We start from the raw sequence: 16,639 nt of genomic DNA, 5'->3' as shown, positions 1-16,639 counted from the left end.
CCCACAGAGATGGTAAGTACAGGGCAAAAAATTAAATCTTTGAGAAAATTTGAGGATTTTGTGTGTGTATGTGTGTGCATGATACACTCAATATGTACTAATGGAAAACTTTACAGCTTACATTGATAACTTATTCAAAATTACATGTTCAAAAATGATCTCTGTCTGTATATCTCTGAGTACAACAAGCTATAAGTTATACTGTGTACTACAAGTAATTTACATGGATAAATAAAAAATAAAAGGTACATCTTGTATTATATTACCTAAAAAAGGGGTATAATAGGGCTGGGATATAGGGCCCTATTTTAACGATCTAAGCACATTGTCTAAAGCGCATGGCACACGGTCTAAACGGGCATGTCCGATTCCACTTTTGCTAATTTAACGATGGGAAAAATGGTTGTTCCTATTCTCCTAATGAGTAATGGGTGTGTTTTGGGCGTAACGTGCAATAAACCAATGAAAGTCTCAGCTCATGCCTAATCCCTGTTTAGAAAGCGGAATTTGTAAACTGAAAAACTTAGCGGAGGAAGAAGACCACCAGTTTAAGAATAATGTTAAAAATTTTGTTTTCATTTTTGTTGAAATTGTTCTTTTTTTGGATTAAAACCTTTAAAAGCTGTTTTTTTTTCAGTCATCGAAGTAAAAATAGGAGGCTTTTAATTGCTGTAAATGTATTGATATCCTACATAATCATTGTAATCTTATAAAATAATTTGCAAATATGCAAGAAAAAAGGTTTGTACTCTAAAAATACAAACAAGAGATAAAGAATTTACAAACGTGCGGAGAGCCGAAGCGTTTCAGCACCCGGACAGTGTCATGAGTTTTTTACAAAGCATTACTTAAAAATGTTTCTGTTCTCACCATATCCACAGGTACAGAGTCATCATATACAATAAATCCGTGAGGTAGCATTTAAAAAAACATTTAAAAACAGATGCATTTGTTTAAAGCAAAGCATTTATTTAGTTACCAGGGTACAGGTGAAGTAGCTCTTTGCACCTACTAACGTCTCATAATTGGTCCTCATTTATGTCCAAGAAACTCAATAATAATCTTTCACATTCAATCCTTTAATCTTTCATATTTAAAAAAGTTTTTGTGCTGCTGCGCATCCATATATATATTTTTTTTGTGCTGCTGCCCATCCGCTATAAGCAAACCCGCGTTGTCATCCCGTTTATAGGCGCATATTACTAACGCGCTCTTAAATAACAAAAAACATATTGCACATTGACTTTAGACTTCTACAGTCACATTAGCTACAAAAGTGAACGACACTGAGCGACACGCACTCGCTTGATGGGCGTTCCTTGGCTAGTTTCTAAAAGCGGTATCAAAAGTAACTTTAAAGGTATTGTTAAGTTACAAGAATGGTGTTTTTGGATTTAAAAGTATGTATTTCTCGATAAAAGTAACAAAATATGAGATAAAATGCCAAACTTATCAGATATATACAGAAATATGCTTTTTCCGCCATCTTGAATTATTTTCATAGACTCGGCCACAGACCTACGTCATGCTGCCTCTTCACTCCGATTGGTAGTCGCTTTGTTGCATCGCTCAGCATTTGCATAAAATAGCCGCCTTGTCTATTTTGGCCCCATCTTGCTCGTGCAGCGGCGAGCTTGTCGCCGGTAAACGGCCACTTCCATTGAAAATGAATGGTAGCCCGTCTCTTGTAGCTAATGTGACTGGGGGGTTAGACCAGGTTTTAGTTGGTCAATTGCATAATCTATTTCAGCTGCCTCAAAATAGCAACACGCCAACAATGTGCCTGAACACACTTCATTTTCAGACTAGAACACCCATGGGCGCAAAATTGGGCGCAAATGCATTTGCTATTTAAACAACGTGGCGCTAAACGTAAAAATTATCATTGCGCCGCGTTGAAAGTAGCAAAAGACACTTGCGTCGCGCATTGCGCCGGGTGTATGATAGAGCCCATAATATGACAGTGTACAGTTTATGTGTGTAAATGGTCTATATTATGTATAGCGTCTGTGAATGAGAGATGCACATAAGTTTCTTTTTTTGAAATTGTGCAGTTTTTGGGTGAAGTTGTGTTAGTGCTTAAAACAATAGTGGTAGTAGCTTTGCCTCCAGATGCAAATACTATTATTATCATTACAAAAATTGTTAAACATGGCTTTACCTTTTAAAGCTGGTTTATAAAATGCTAATAATATGCAGCAAAATTAGACTTTAGAAAGAGATTCGCTAAATGTTATGTTGACAGTTAAATAATATTTCCAAATGACTGAATTTTACCCATTGACCTGACATAGCTTACAATGTGCAAAATCATATTATTTTATTTTTACATTATGGTACAATAGTAGTTTATTGTATTATTTGTTCAGTAAGGTATAATGGTAGATTCACCTCTGCCTCACATTTACTTGCCTGGAGGAGAACTTGTTAAAAGTGATGTAGCGTACCCCATTCCCATCATTTTATTGGAAAACTATTTTTAATGTTGCAGCAGAAAGCTGCAGCTGTATCTTTAAATCCACTTATAAACTTTATTACCCCCTCAGCCTGACCTACTTTAAAAATTTCATGATCAATAATCTAATAACGTTGAGTTCAGGAACACACGGGAGACCAGGCCAAATGAGAAACGGATCAAAGCAAACTTCTGGCCAGTGTCTCCGGTACAGTACATTTATACAGTCTTTTTTCTCAAGTAAATATTCATATACTATTCTGTGGTTAGGATTAAATATTAGTAGTAATAAATTAGGGCCAGATGTTGAATTGCTGTTAGATTACCAAGGGACAGATTTACTAACAGCTTGCGCCAGCGCAAACCATCATTTTGGCGTTAAATAACGACTGTCAGGATTTACTAAAGACACGCAGTGGATCATTAGCGCTGAAAAGGTGTGGTCTTTTGCGACTGACTTTATTGCATATGCATGTCTAGGAGTTTCCCATTTAGATGCAACATTTATAGGCGGATATTATTTAAATGATTCACGCAACCTGATTTACTAATGTTTGCGCGTGTGATATTACTGGTATTTGCAACATTGTTTAAACGCCAACAAAAGCATGTTTTAAATCATTTTGTGCTTTGAATAAGCTAATAGAAAATGCATCAGAGAGCATGTGGTACAAGCCAGAGGATTTACATGCAACAGTTTATTTTTGAACATATTATTCAAAAATATTGTTTGCCCAGCCATGTTATTTTTTATTTACTGAAGTAAATCTACAAAGAACAATTCCCGCACACTATCTGCTTGCTGAAAAAATTTATTTAATGAAAGTTGCGTTGCAACGTTTCGATCAACTGATCTTCATCAGGCAACTGAAGTAAATAAAATAGGAGCATAGCAGGTGTTTCAAAACTTCTTCATCTTTTTGTTTTCCAGTTCTTTCAGTGTACTATGGCTTCGTTGGCTGGGATGTCCGTGGTGCTGAACCTAAGGGCATCAGGCGTTACTAGATCATCCGCACCTGCAGGAGCATCAGCGCTGCTTCTTTGTGACACTGAACTAATTTGCGCTGCTCTTAGTAGATTGCGCTGGTCATAATGCAAATCAGCCTCTGTTATTTATTTGCGCCTTTTTAGTAAATAACCCGCAGATATTACCACTCCCATCAGTGCTAATTTAGGATTGTGCTCTTGCACTAATTTGCCCCGTTTAGTTAATCTGTCCCTAAATGTATACATTGCAAAAAATGATTTTCAAGAAAAAAAATATCTTAGTCTTTTTTTCTTGTTTTCAGTAAAAATATCAAAAAAATTCTTAAATTAAGATGCTTTTTCTTGATGAGCAAAACGACCCAAGAAAATAAGTCTAGTTTTAGACCAAAAATATCAAATTAACTCTTTCACCGCCAGCGTTTTTTAAAAAAGTTGCCAGCCAGCGCCAGGCGTTTTTCATGATTTGAAAAGTTTAATGCCTTCCAGAAAATGTTCTTCTTTAAATATATAAACATACAATATACCAAATGAAAGAACAGACCCTCTGCTTTCAAACAAAAAAAAAAACGTTTCATCCTACCTTCAGTAGTTCCCCTGTAATCAGCCTTGTAATATGGGTAGGTTTCTGCAAAAACACCACATTTTGAGCAAAAAGCAGAGATAATTCCATTTTTGTGACTGACTTTTCATAGAGATCCCATTCAGAGCGATCTTTAAACCTGGGCAATACTTCCGGTTTTAAAAAGTTGCGGAAGGATAATAGCGGTATTGCGGAAAGACGGAAATACTTGGCGGGGAAGCGTTTTCTCTTGATTGACAAGATATCTCGTCAATGGCGGGGAAAGAGTTAAAGTGATTTTGTGCATAAAACAAGCAAAAAAATCTTCTTAAACACTGCTTAACACTAAATTCAAGAAAAATGTAAAAACAATTTGCTTACCCCATTGGCAGATTTTTTTCTTTAATTCTTAAACCGAGATTTATTTTCTTGATGAGCAAAATGACTTAAGAAAATTTGTTTTTAGACAAAAACAAAAAAAATTAAGTGAATTTGTGTTTAAAACAAGCAAAAATATCTGCCAATGGGGTGAGAAAAATGTTCTTGAATTAAGTGTTTAAGAAAAAAGTTAACTTATTTCATGATTGGCACCCCATTGGCAGATATTTTTGCTTGTTTAAATTTGGTTGTCTAAAAACTAGACCTATTTTCTAAGGTCATTTTGCTCATCAAGAAAATACATCTTGATTCAAGAATGTTTTGATATTTCAACTAAAAACAAGAAAAAAATAGTAAGAAAGAAAGTCATTTTTTTGCTGTGTAAAAGCTGGTAATAGAAGTGAACACTGCTCAGTAGAAATACTCAGTAGAAGTGATTTAGTGCAACTAAATCAAACTAAAAGAAAAAAAGTGTTTCTATTAAGCTGTCAAGGTTTGACTGTTTAGAATAGGAAGATGTAATGTAAATGCCTACACCATCTAGATCCCAAAAGCATTTTAATGTAAACGAAGCTGCATATTTTAACAAAACAGAATTTTATGCAAGCCATTAAAATCATCCTAAAATTATCATTATGCAGATGTTTCATGAATTAACTAGTGCCTGTTTTTAAGAGGGCCCTTAAAAGCTCAGGACAGACATTAAAGCCTCCCTAACCTAGAAAATGCCCTTTTAAATGATTTCTAGCAGACAATGAGTTGCCTGTGTGTGTGCAGAAACATCCTGTTATTATACAAATTCATCTTTTCTTCTTTGTATCTCCTTTAAACCGCAACAGTCTGTTGGGTGTCCCCTAACAATGTGATGCCACATTAATTACACTCCACCCATAACCGCTCACAGACTCCGCCTCACGTAGTTAAACCTTCTGCCAGAGACACATGTTTTGAAATAGTCCAAAGCATGTGTAAACGCTCTACCCCCTACTTTACATACGGGGAGGGGAACAGAAGCTTTCTTTGCATTTAAAGAGATACACATTGCAGCTACAAATGGCCATGTTCAACATCGTATAATGAAAGATCTGTGACGTATTTTGAGCTGAAAATTTAAAGTCACATTCTGGGCATACCAGAGCCTATTTTTATATTGCTGATATATTGTCACCAAACACTTCTGGCTTAAATGATGGACTCAAAACACCTGACTGCAGGTACCTTTGCAAAACATTTGAGAAACCTTTAAAAAACTGCTTAGATGAACAGGAATGCAAATAAGTAGTATAGACCTTAATTTCAATAGCAATGAGCACAAGTGCACACCACCAGCGACGACGGCAGAACGATGATGATCTCATTCATTTCAATGGAAGCTTGGCAACTTCCGGCCACACTAGGGACAGTGTCCGTTAATGCAGGAAGTGGGCGTATCCAGCTACTTGACAGTTAAGAAAAGGTACATTTTAAGCAAATGATGAGTGACTTTCGGGAACGACTACCAAAGGGAGTGAAGTAAGAGTATAGTCTGTTTTTTTAACGTGTACACAAACGTATGCACACAGTCGAATGCAATTCCGATGACAAAAATTGTGTCACGCACACTCTACGTGGACACTCGCAAAAGTGTAATAAATTGGCTTAAGTGTTGAGATTGAACATTTCACTTTTTACCACTTGTATGTGTAAAGCGGATTCTTGGTTACCTGCTGACCGGTGAGCTGTGTTCAGTGAGAGATACTAGCAGTTTAAGGGCGTAAACAGGAACAGGATCCGGCTCCAGGAGCAGAGTCTCATATCTGCAGAGAGAAAAAACTTTAGCCATGCACAACTTACAATTATATACAACAGGTATAATAGCCAATAGAAATAATACCCATACAAACACATTTATAGAACAACAGAAGCTGTTTAGTGTGCATTCAAAGGTGCAGTGTGCAACTTTTAGAAGGATCTCTTGACAACAATGCAATATAGTATACATAACTATATTATTAGTGGTGTATAAAGACCTTACATAATGAAATGTTTTTATTACCCTAGAATGAGACGTTTTTATTAGGGATGCACCGATATGGAAATTTTGGCCGATACCGATAACTCTTTATATTTGGGGGGCGATAACCGATATCTATAGGCCGATAAATATTCATATTATTTTCACAATGAAAAACTCCCAGACGGCGGACATCTTGTCTTTGCGCTAGACTAGCATACTCTTCTTAAGCCCGCAACACGTGTCATCTTCGTGCTATGTCACAGAAAGCACCAATCAAAACTTCACATGGCCAGCAATGAGCAAGTGAAGTGGTTCAACAAACCAAAATAATCCATCATTTATCGGCTTTCATTTATCGGCCTAATTTTGCTATCAGACCGATAACCGATAATATTAAAAATAAGCAGTTATCGGCCGATAACGATATGTCAGGCGATATCTCGTGCATCCCTAGTTTTTATCCACCAACACTGCAGGTCCCCATACATGGAAGTCGCCATTTTGTCTCAGATGATGACAACGTAGTTTGTCCTGTGGCAGCTACCGTAGCTTCTTTATGCGTTTCGAAAGGGAGGGGTGAGCTGCGGACTGAGCCATTGGCTGCAATTCGCAAACATCTACATACAGCACCGTTAAAGCATAGTTGCAAACACTACACAAAATAAAGTTGTGTCTGTGACTAGTTTGTGACAAGCAGTCATTAATAATAGCATGTGCCCATTGCCAACGGTCTTGTTGTCTAAGCATTTCTCAGACATGCTCTGTGTAGTCACAGACTTTATGATGGATGAAACCTCTTTGGAATCTCAACCTTGTGTCGTCTATGCAAGATAAGTGTAAATCAATGCAAAAAAGACCACAAGCTCTTCCGTGGAAATGTCTGCTGTCAAGTTACATGTTATAGAATAAACCTCCATGGTTATGTGCGCAACATTTGTGAATTTTTAAACATTTGGGGGAATTATCCCTTTAAGACTTCTACACGCAAATGATCTCCATTGCAATTGGCTAACCTCTTTAAATAGAGAAACGCTGAGTACCAACACCCAATCAGGTAACAGAAAAGGTGCTAAAAGTGGGTAGGTTGAAGAGTAAAATATGAAAGCAGGCTAAATGTGATTGGTCTTACTGTGGCAGCAGGGCCTCAGAGATGAGCGTCAACAGTCGGGTGTTGGAGGAAATGCTTTCTCTTTCTCTCCCTCCATCCTTCTCTCGCCCCTCCACATCGTCTTGGCTCAGTAGTAGCAGCGTGATCTCAGAGAGCACACGCAGACTCACAATACGCCACTCCACTAGGACCCACACACACACACACACAGTTACATATACACTGAGCTATACATATATTGTTTATTCAGCACAGTGGTAGAGCATTGGGTTTAGCAGTGCAAAAGTTTGTGTGTTCGATTCCATGTAAATGTGCACTTTGTTACTTTAGATAATAGCATATACCAAATGCATAAAATGTAAATGGAAACAAAATCAGTCAAAAAGCTTTGTGCATACAAAGTAACTCATTCATACTGTTAAAATCAGGTGGCAACGCGTGAAATCCCAGAATGCACTGGTTGAGATAGTTACCACAGTGTGCAGGCTACTTTACTTTGAAAACTTTAAGGAAGTTTACCAAGTCCTGATCACTACTTTATTACTATCTAACATTGTGAATTTGATGAATGTACCTATTATTTCATAATGCAAACAGTAATAATAAAGAATGAGCAGGTGTGTCCCAACTTGTAAGTGTTAGTGTATATTTTGCAGCTGACAGCTGGAGTGTGTCTTACCGTTCTTACTGAAGGCTAGAGATGTTAATGGCGGTACAATTAAATCCACAACCTTGGAGAAATAAAGAGAAAAGTGCATAAGCGATCTCACCTACAAGTGCTTACAGTACACGTCAGCAGTCACACCAGACCACACACGCAACACACACACGCACACACAGGGAAACTGAAACAGCTGGAAGCAAAGACTATGAGAGTTTTCTGAACAGCTCCAATTTGCATGGAAATGTGATGTCAGCTCTGCCCTTTGATCATAGAAAGTGTGTTACAACAAAAGGCCTTACGCCAGCTCTTTTGAAAATTAGAATCGGGTTTTATGATTATTACCAACTACAATCAGCTGCGCAGAAGCAATGTTGCACACCGGTGTCTTAATGTGGATGGCTGTGGGCATCACTCGAACAAAAGGCTTTGCTCTCTACGACTCACAGAGAATAATACCACACAAACGCATTGGAAAGGTTATCTAGCCGTTCTTTTTGTCTATTGTGGGACTCGAGTCGTGTGTATTGTAGAAACACCACGCAAAACCTGCGGCATGTCTTTGATCTTTCGCACGCTCCGTACGAAGTGATTGACTTCAATGCAGGTAGAATGCTAATTCTTTATTCGTAGTTTAGGTGTTGGTTCTTCTATAAGCATTCTTTAGAAATGTTGGCCCATATTGATAGGATAGCATCTTGCAGTTGATGGAGATTTGTGGGATGCATATCCAGGGCACGAAGCTCCCGTTTCATCACATCCCAAAGATGCTCTATTGGGTTGAGATCTGGTGACTGTGGGGGCCATTTTAGTACAGTGAACTCATTGTCATGTTCCAGAAACCAATTTGAAATGATTCGAGCTTTGTGACATGGTGCATTATCCTGCTGGAAGTAGCCATCTGAGGATGGGTACATGGTGGTCATAAAGGGATGGACATGGTCAGAAACAATGCTCAGGTAGGCCGTGGCATTTAAACGATGCCCAATTTGCACTAAGGAGTGTGCCAAGAAAACATCCCCCACACCATTACACCACCACCACCAGCCTGCACAGTGGTAACAAGGCATGATGGATCCATGTTCTCATTTTGTTTACGCCAAATTCTGACTCTACCATCTGAATGTCTCAACAGAAATCGACCAGGCACATTTTTCCAGTCTTCAACTGTCCAATTTTGGTGAGCTTGTGCAAGTTTTTGCCTCTTTTTCCTATTTGAGACGAGTGGTACCCGGTGGGGTCTTCTTTAGCCTATCCGCCTCAAGGTTGTGTGTGTTGTGGCTTCACAAATGCTTTGCTGCATACCTTGGTTATAACGAGTGGTTATTCAGTCACATTTGCTCTTCTATCAGCTTGAATCAGTCGGCTCATTCTCCTCTGACCTCTAGCATCAACAAGGCATTTTCACCCACATGTACTGCCACATACTGGATGTTTTTCCCTTTTCACACCACTCTTTGTAAACCCTAGAAATGGTTGTGCGTGAAAATCCCAGTAATTGAGCAGATTGTGAAATACTTAGACTGGCCCGTCTGGCACCAACAACCATGCCAAAATTGCTTAAATCAGCTTTCTTTCCCATTCTGACATTCAGTTTGGAGTTCAGGAGATTGTCTTGACCAGGACCACACCCCTAAATGCATTGAAGCAACTGCCATGTGATTGGTTGATTAGATAATTGCATTAATGAGAAATTGAACAGGTGTTCCTAATTATCCTTTAGGTGAGTGTACATTAATTACAAACTTAAAAATGTGGTAGAATTAAAAAAACTGTATTTATCTAGACATAGATGAATAATAAGAGTTCTGTACAAGGTAATGACATCATGAGCCTCAAACACGATTTTTTCTTCTTTCTTATGTAAACCTCATGCATCCAAAAGATTGCAGGAAAACAGGCCAATCTCAACATAACACCAACTCTGACATTATAGTTGGGTACGCCCCCAACATTAAATTACACATTAAATTAAGTACAATGTTCTTACAATGCTAAAGTTAGCAAACTTACAACCTTACCACTCAAAAACATCCATTAACAATCTCCAAAAAATTGATAAATCCTCAAATTCCCTAACAGGTTCAAACATATAATGTCTGTTTACATACACACAGAGCTACTGAGGGAGCTGCTCTGATTAAAAGCCAATCAGAGCAGAGCTCAACATTATTATTCATGATCCTCTCAAATTACGTAATAATAGACTATTTCATTCTGAAGGCAAATCCTAGGGTTGTAAATGGACATGTAAAACCATCTCTGGTTAATTTTTCCACTTAATAAAGTCACATACCTTCTATTTAGCACCTTTAAGTTTCTATTAGAAGTAATAGTTTCAGTTACTATCCTTCAAAACGTTTAAATTAATGCTTTTGCCAGTACAGCATTTTTGGCTACAATACACATCTTCGATTAAAAAACGCACTTAGTAACCCGGCCATCTAGTCATGGTGTTTTAGGCATGATATGCATGCTCAAAAATTCACTTAAAAGTTAGTGCGCTTCCAACATAGACGGCACTTTTCTCTGACAGATTCTCTGACAGGAAAGTTAGAATCAAACCTAATACTGCTTTTCAAGACAGCATTTCTGGTCATCATAACCATATTCTAATGTTACTCTTAAACTTAATGAGGTGTCTACTATACAAAGACAGCATTTTTCTGCATCGTGGTTGCTCAAATCTTAGTGAGCTGCCAAACTGGACATAATTTTTGAATACAACTCACCATGCTTTTAAACACTGCCTATATGAGCATCATTAAGCTATGGCTATTCACACACTCTACAGATTATGCATGCGTGTTGAGAACGGAGAATGGCATTTAATGACGCCTGGCGAGATGTAATTAAGGTACCTTCTCCTGTTATTGAGCATCAGAGAGCCTGTGTCCCCACTACTCATTACATAAGCTTTACACACACACACACACACACACACACACACACACACACACACACACACATTCTGGTTTCCATGTTTTGTGGGGACATTCCATAGACGTAATGCATTTTATACTGTACAAACTGTATATTATATTCCCCTAACCTACCCCATTCCCTAACCCCAACCATCACAGAAACCCTTCTACTACTTCACATTTTTAAGAAACATCATTCTGTTTGATTTATAAGCTTGTTTCCTCATGGGGACATCAAAATGTCCCCACAAGGTCACAAAAATACTGGTATCCCTATCTTTGTGGGGACAACTGGTCCCCACAATGTGATATTACCAGGTACACACACACACACACACACACACACACATAAACACACACACGTTCTTTCCTATTGCATTGGTGAAAATAACCAATGCAACCTAATGGTAATTCGACACTCGTACGTTATTGTACGATTTGCTTTCGCTCCAGTGACATGGGGGTTAGGGGTAGGGGTGGGGTTTCATTGTTGTTTTTTTAATAATCATACATTTTGTACGATTCACTTTGTACTAATTCATATGAGTTAGCCAACTCGTAACATATGTACAAATTCCTGTTAGATCAGTCTGAAAACTGTAAAAAAGCTGTAGACCCATCCTGGGTCATAGTGAGATGTTGGGTTCCCTTTCAGTCGGTCACTACGACGTCACGTCGTGACCGACGAATTGGGAGGTGACGTCTCCGTTCCCTCCTTCAGGGAACGAGGGTTACATCCGTAACCGAGACGTTATATGCGATTTCATCCCTCTCCTCCTCATATGTAGCACAGCATTATATCGTCGCTGCCTGATGAAACTCACGTATGTCCAAAACGGTTACTTTTCAGAAAGTGAAAAAAACACCGTATATCAAAAGCAGTTGAATGTAGCGTTGTCATACTTGGTACGGCATATTTACATGTAACCATATTCTTGCCAGTGTCATGATATAATCCACATTTGACCAAAATTGAGTTTAAATGGACATGCGTGCATATTTTACAGTAACTTTGATCGATACGCGTTCTTCCGATGATTAATTAGAATGGACAAAGTCGCGTTTCGTATAGACAGATGAATACTCTCAGTTTATTAAATAGAATACGTCTAGGTTAAATACGCTTACATTATTTAATATTAAGTATAAGTGTATTAAAAGACTCTTGAAAACCAATAAGGGACAATGAATCAATACACTGACATGGTATTGCTACACAACAGGGGCGTCAGTTTGTGTTGAAAAGTGGTGGGGACAAAAGATCTTATAAAAACATTACTGCAGGACGGGAAAAATATTGAATAACGCGCCTTAAAAAATGGGCATAGCGTAGGCCAGTCAACAACAAGAAAATACTCAGCATACATTTATAAACCCTCAACAATGTCGAATGCACACATCACACATGTAACAGTCCCTGCAACACCAGCTCAACCGAACAATGCCAAAGCACCATAGCGTAGAAAACAGCAGCACGTTTAATAAATGATTACAATGAATTTCATTACATATGTACAAGAAAACACACCATAAGCATACAACACAACATATGTGACACTAGACCACAAAACCAGTCTTAAGCATCGCTTGATTTTTCAGAACATTTTAACCAAATGCTTTCAAAAAGTGGTGGGGAAATCCCCAGCGTAAATATCACCAATGCTAGACAGATACTTTGTTTGCACAGTCCTACCGTAATTAAGTAACTCCTAGATGTTAGTCTGGCGTCCGGGGGAAACGTTTACCTCGAAGGAAAGTCATTGTCATGTTAAATCGGCTATATCCAGTGCTGAGGTTCGATGAAACTTTACGAGACCGGCGAGATGCTTCACAGGCGGAAGATATGCGGCGTGATTGACAGCTTTGACACCAAACGGGTACGTGAAAATCAGATGACATGATTTCACAAGTTTTCATTGGCTATTTAGGTATGTGACGCATACTGTATATGGAAATTAACCCGGACATTCAATCTGTCGAAAAATCTCAAAATCGGCAAAATGAACATACGTGAGTTTCATCAGACAGCGACGATATAATTGTGTATAATTACTTATTCATGGTCTATCCTTACAGGGAAAGTTTTTAATGGCTGCACCGAGCCCAAAACAGAGTTTAGGAACTAACTACTGTAAAACTTTTTTATTTGGAGAATGGAGATTACACAGATTTTTTAATTTAAAGAGCAGATATTATGCCCATTTTACAAGATGTAATATCAGTCTCAGGTGCGCCTAGGATGTGTCTGTGAAGTTTCAGCGCATAATACTCCACAGATCATTTATTATAGCATGTTCATAATGCCTCTATTTGGGCGGTAGCAAAAAAGAGCTGTTTTTACATGTGTACCTTTAAATGTAAAGGAGCTACAGCTCTTCACTCCCTTATGAACAGACAGTGAGCGTTTTCGGTTAAATATAGATCTGATTCCTGTGTATGCAGTCTGTGATAATAGTATAGTTAGCTACATTAGTGCTACAATGTGCTAACAAACACATTTAGAAAAGATTTTAGGTAAAGTTAAAGGAATAGTCTACTCATTTTCAATATTAAAATATGTTATTACCTTAACTAAGAATTGTTGATACATCCCTCTATCATCTGTGTGCGTGCACGTAAGCGCTGGAGCGCGCTGCGACGCTTCGATAGCATTTAGCTTAGCCCCATTCATTCAATGGTACCATTTAGAGATAAAGTTAGAAGTGACCAAACACATCAACGTTTTTCCTATTTAAGACGAGTAGTTATACGAGCAAGTTTGGTGGTACAAAATAAAACGTAGCACTTTTCTAAGCGGATTTAAAAGAGGAACTATATTTTATGGTGTAATAGCACTTATGGGAGTACTTCGACTCGCCGCAGTAACACCCTCCCTCTCCCATTATGAGAGTGAAAAGGGGAGCGGACTTTTCAGGCGAGTCGAAGTACTCCCAAAAGTGCTATTACGTGCTCGTATAACTACTCGTCTTAAATAGGAAAAACGTTGATGTGTTTGGTCACTTCTAACTTTATCTCTGTTTGATACCATTGAATGAATGGGGCTAAGCTAAATGCTATCGAAGTGTCGCTTACGTGCACGCACACAGATGACAGAGGGATGTATCAACAAGTCTTAGTTAAGGTAATAACATAGTTTAATATTGAAAATGAGTAGATTATTCCTTTGACAAGTCAGTCAGTGGCTGTGGGCGGAGCTTTGTTTGTGTGATGTCACATTAACAAGAGAATCAACACAGCATGTCTAATAAGACTGCTTTGGTTTAATGAGGCTTAAAAAAGGAGTAGGAGGATTTTTCTCGTGGTACGGTGGTTGTGTTCACACACTGCCAACACACATTTTTGTCCAAACCCTGTTTTTTGCATAATATGGGCCCTTTAAAATCAGGAAGGTGATTAATGTTGTGCAGTTAGTGTAACCTCTTGTAATTAACATAAATTCACATTTAGAAAATTCAGTTTCGGAAATACATAATTGGGAGAGAAGCGGATTGTAACAGACAGTGTGTATACTCACTGTGCAGTGATACAGGCCCAGCAGAACAGGATGCTGGGAAACAGCCTCCATTGCAGAAAGTGTGTTTCTAATCAACTCTTCAGATGCGGTCTGCCCTGGTAATTGTAAAAGAAAATATGTTTAAAAGTACAGAAGAAATCAAACAGTTATTGCACCTTTGAGTTCATAAATTTCGAAGTAATGTCTAAAACATATTACGTTGGAAGACCGCAACTGATCTCCTGACAAATAACATTGAAATTAGAGCTAAATTACATTGTGAAGCAGCCAAGCATCTTATACGCTAAAGCATTTAGATTAGTTCATGCCAGGCTGACTTTAAATAACAAAATGCAGAACAGAGAGAGAGAGAGAGAAAGAGAAAGAGAGAAAAAGAGAGGGGGAGATGAAAAAAAATAAAAACCTACCAATAGCACTTCCCAAACTCGTCTCATTAGAATCAATGGATGTTATGTGATTCTTTCCATATGAAAGAGAGAATATATCATATTAGCACATACATCATCATATTGCAATACAAATAATCACCTATCAATCATCTCAAGATGCTAAACAGTATTGGATCACACATTTTTTAGCAGTACCATGTAGTTGGCGAATAACATTATCAATACCGCCTGTCACAATGGTGCCAACATAGTACTTTGTTAAGTGGCATTTTAAAGAGTTATGGATAAAACACTTGAGATGAATGTGACTGCACTGAGACATTACACTCACCAGCAGTTTCCCGAATTTGCAGAGAAAAGCCTCGGTCACCACCTGTGGTCGGAAAATCTGCCAAACCAAAAAGGCACCGTTAATAAAACTGCTACTGTACTGTATCACTGCCATATCAAGCTTTGAATTCTTACTACATTTCAGATCTACCAAAAACTGTCAGCCTCCACAGTGGTGTCTTACAGTTAAAGTTGAATACACATGGCATGATTTTAGCTATCTGAGACAGTCTGCATATCGTCAAAGATTTAGTTCATCAGAAGGCAAAAGTGTCTATCTTGGATCACTACATACGTCTCTCTGACGTCCAAATATCTGCCTTTGCAATGAATTTTGGTCCTGTCTGGTTTTGGACTACATTCCGGCACTGAGATGCTCAATCCTGCCAATCGTGATTAATATCTATCTGAAGATGTTTATCATACAGTCTGACATAAAAGACCATCTGTTGTGGGCTTTACCCAAGATCTCACTGGCGACCAAGGGTACCACACGTCTTGAAAAGTAAGCCAGAACAATTTGATCACCCCCGGTGGCTGGCTGAAGTATAGGTCATAAACCTCACCCTCTCCATAAACGAATGTGATGTGAATTTAAAAATCTAATTACATTTTTTCCCAATGATAGATTCGTTTCTTATCATGTTGATGAATGTTTCATTGTTTAAGAAATTTTGTAGTAAGATTAGTTTATGTTGGTTATTAAATACTATTAAAAGAGGATATGACGACTGGATTTCTGTGTCTATGATTGAGTCAAACTGGAAAAAAGGCGTGGCCTTGATACCACGGCTCCACCTCACGATCACTCCTGCGCAGACTAATGGGGTGTACACACCAAACGCGAAGCATCGCATTGTTCGCTCTAAATTACTCGAGGGGGTTAATTTTGTGTCATGCTAATTTTTTGCTTGATTTCAATATTTTAAACTTGCGCAAAGATGCGTTCGAGGCGAATAGCGCGTGCTGCCCCATATTCGCATCGCGAGTTCGCATCTATTTGTGTCTTTGCATTGATTTTAAAGGCGCTCTAAGCGAATCTGTGTAACGTCACTTCTTGTTGACGTTCGAAGTGTTGTCAAACAAAACGGAGCGTAGCTAACTCCTCCCCCTCCCATCCGTGCTTTCTGAACGAGTCATGAATGCGCCCAACCACCACTCCCAAATCCTTCTTGTCGTTTATTGGCTGTAACACGTTTGCTATGTTTCGTGGTGCTAGGTTTGACCACTTTGTTTTTGTTGCAGTTTGTGGAGCCTGGGCTGTCTACAGAGACCGCTTTTTTTTACAGTGTTTGGAGATGTTTACTGTATGAAACAAAAAAAATGTTTTATGGCCTA

At 38.4% G+C, this 16,639-nt stretch overlaps 1 protein-coding gene across 6 annotated transcripts in view; it reads right to left on the bottom strand.

Moving 5' to 3' along the window:
* ulk4 (unc-51 like kinase 4) overlaps nucleotides 1-16,639 on the bottom strand; it is a 213,579-nt gene that overhangs the window by 94,262 nt on the left and 102,678 nt on the right. For all 6 annotated transcript variants that reach the window (XM_073871895.1, XM_073871898.1, XM_073871899.1 and 3 more), the window contains 6 exons: nucleotides 15,303-15,359; nucleotides 14,990-15,041; nucleotides 14,583-14,677; nucleotides 8,163-8,214; nucleotides 7,505-7,667; nucleotides 6,083-6,175 (listed from right to left, as the gene is read on the bottom strand). In XM_073871895.1, the coding sequence (XP_073727996.1) occupies nucleotides 6,083-6,175; nucleotides 7,505-7,667; nucleotides 8,163-8,214; nucleotides 14,583-14,677; nucleotides 14,990-15,041; nucleotides 15,303-15,359 (512 nt within the window). The remainder of the gene's footprint in view (nucleotides 1-6,082; nucleotides 6,176-7,504; nucleotides 7,668-8,162; nucleotides 8,215-14,582; nucleotides 14,678-14,989; nucleotides 15,042-15,302; nucleotides 15,360-16,639) is intronic.

The sequence above is a fragment of the Misgurnus anguillicaudatus genome, chromosome 10 (genome assembly GCF_027580225.2).
Source record: "Misgurnus anguillicaudatus chromosome 10, ASM2758022v2, whole genome shotgun sequence".
NCBI classification, from domain to species: domain Eukaryota; kingdom Metazoa; phylum Chordata; class Actinopteri; order Cypriniformes; family Cobitidae; genus Misgurnus; species Misgurnus anguillicaudatus.
Note: the sequence above shows the minus strand (reverse complement) of the source record. Positions and strands in the feature narration are given on the sequence as shown.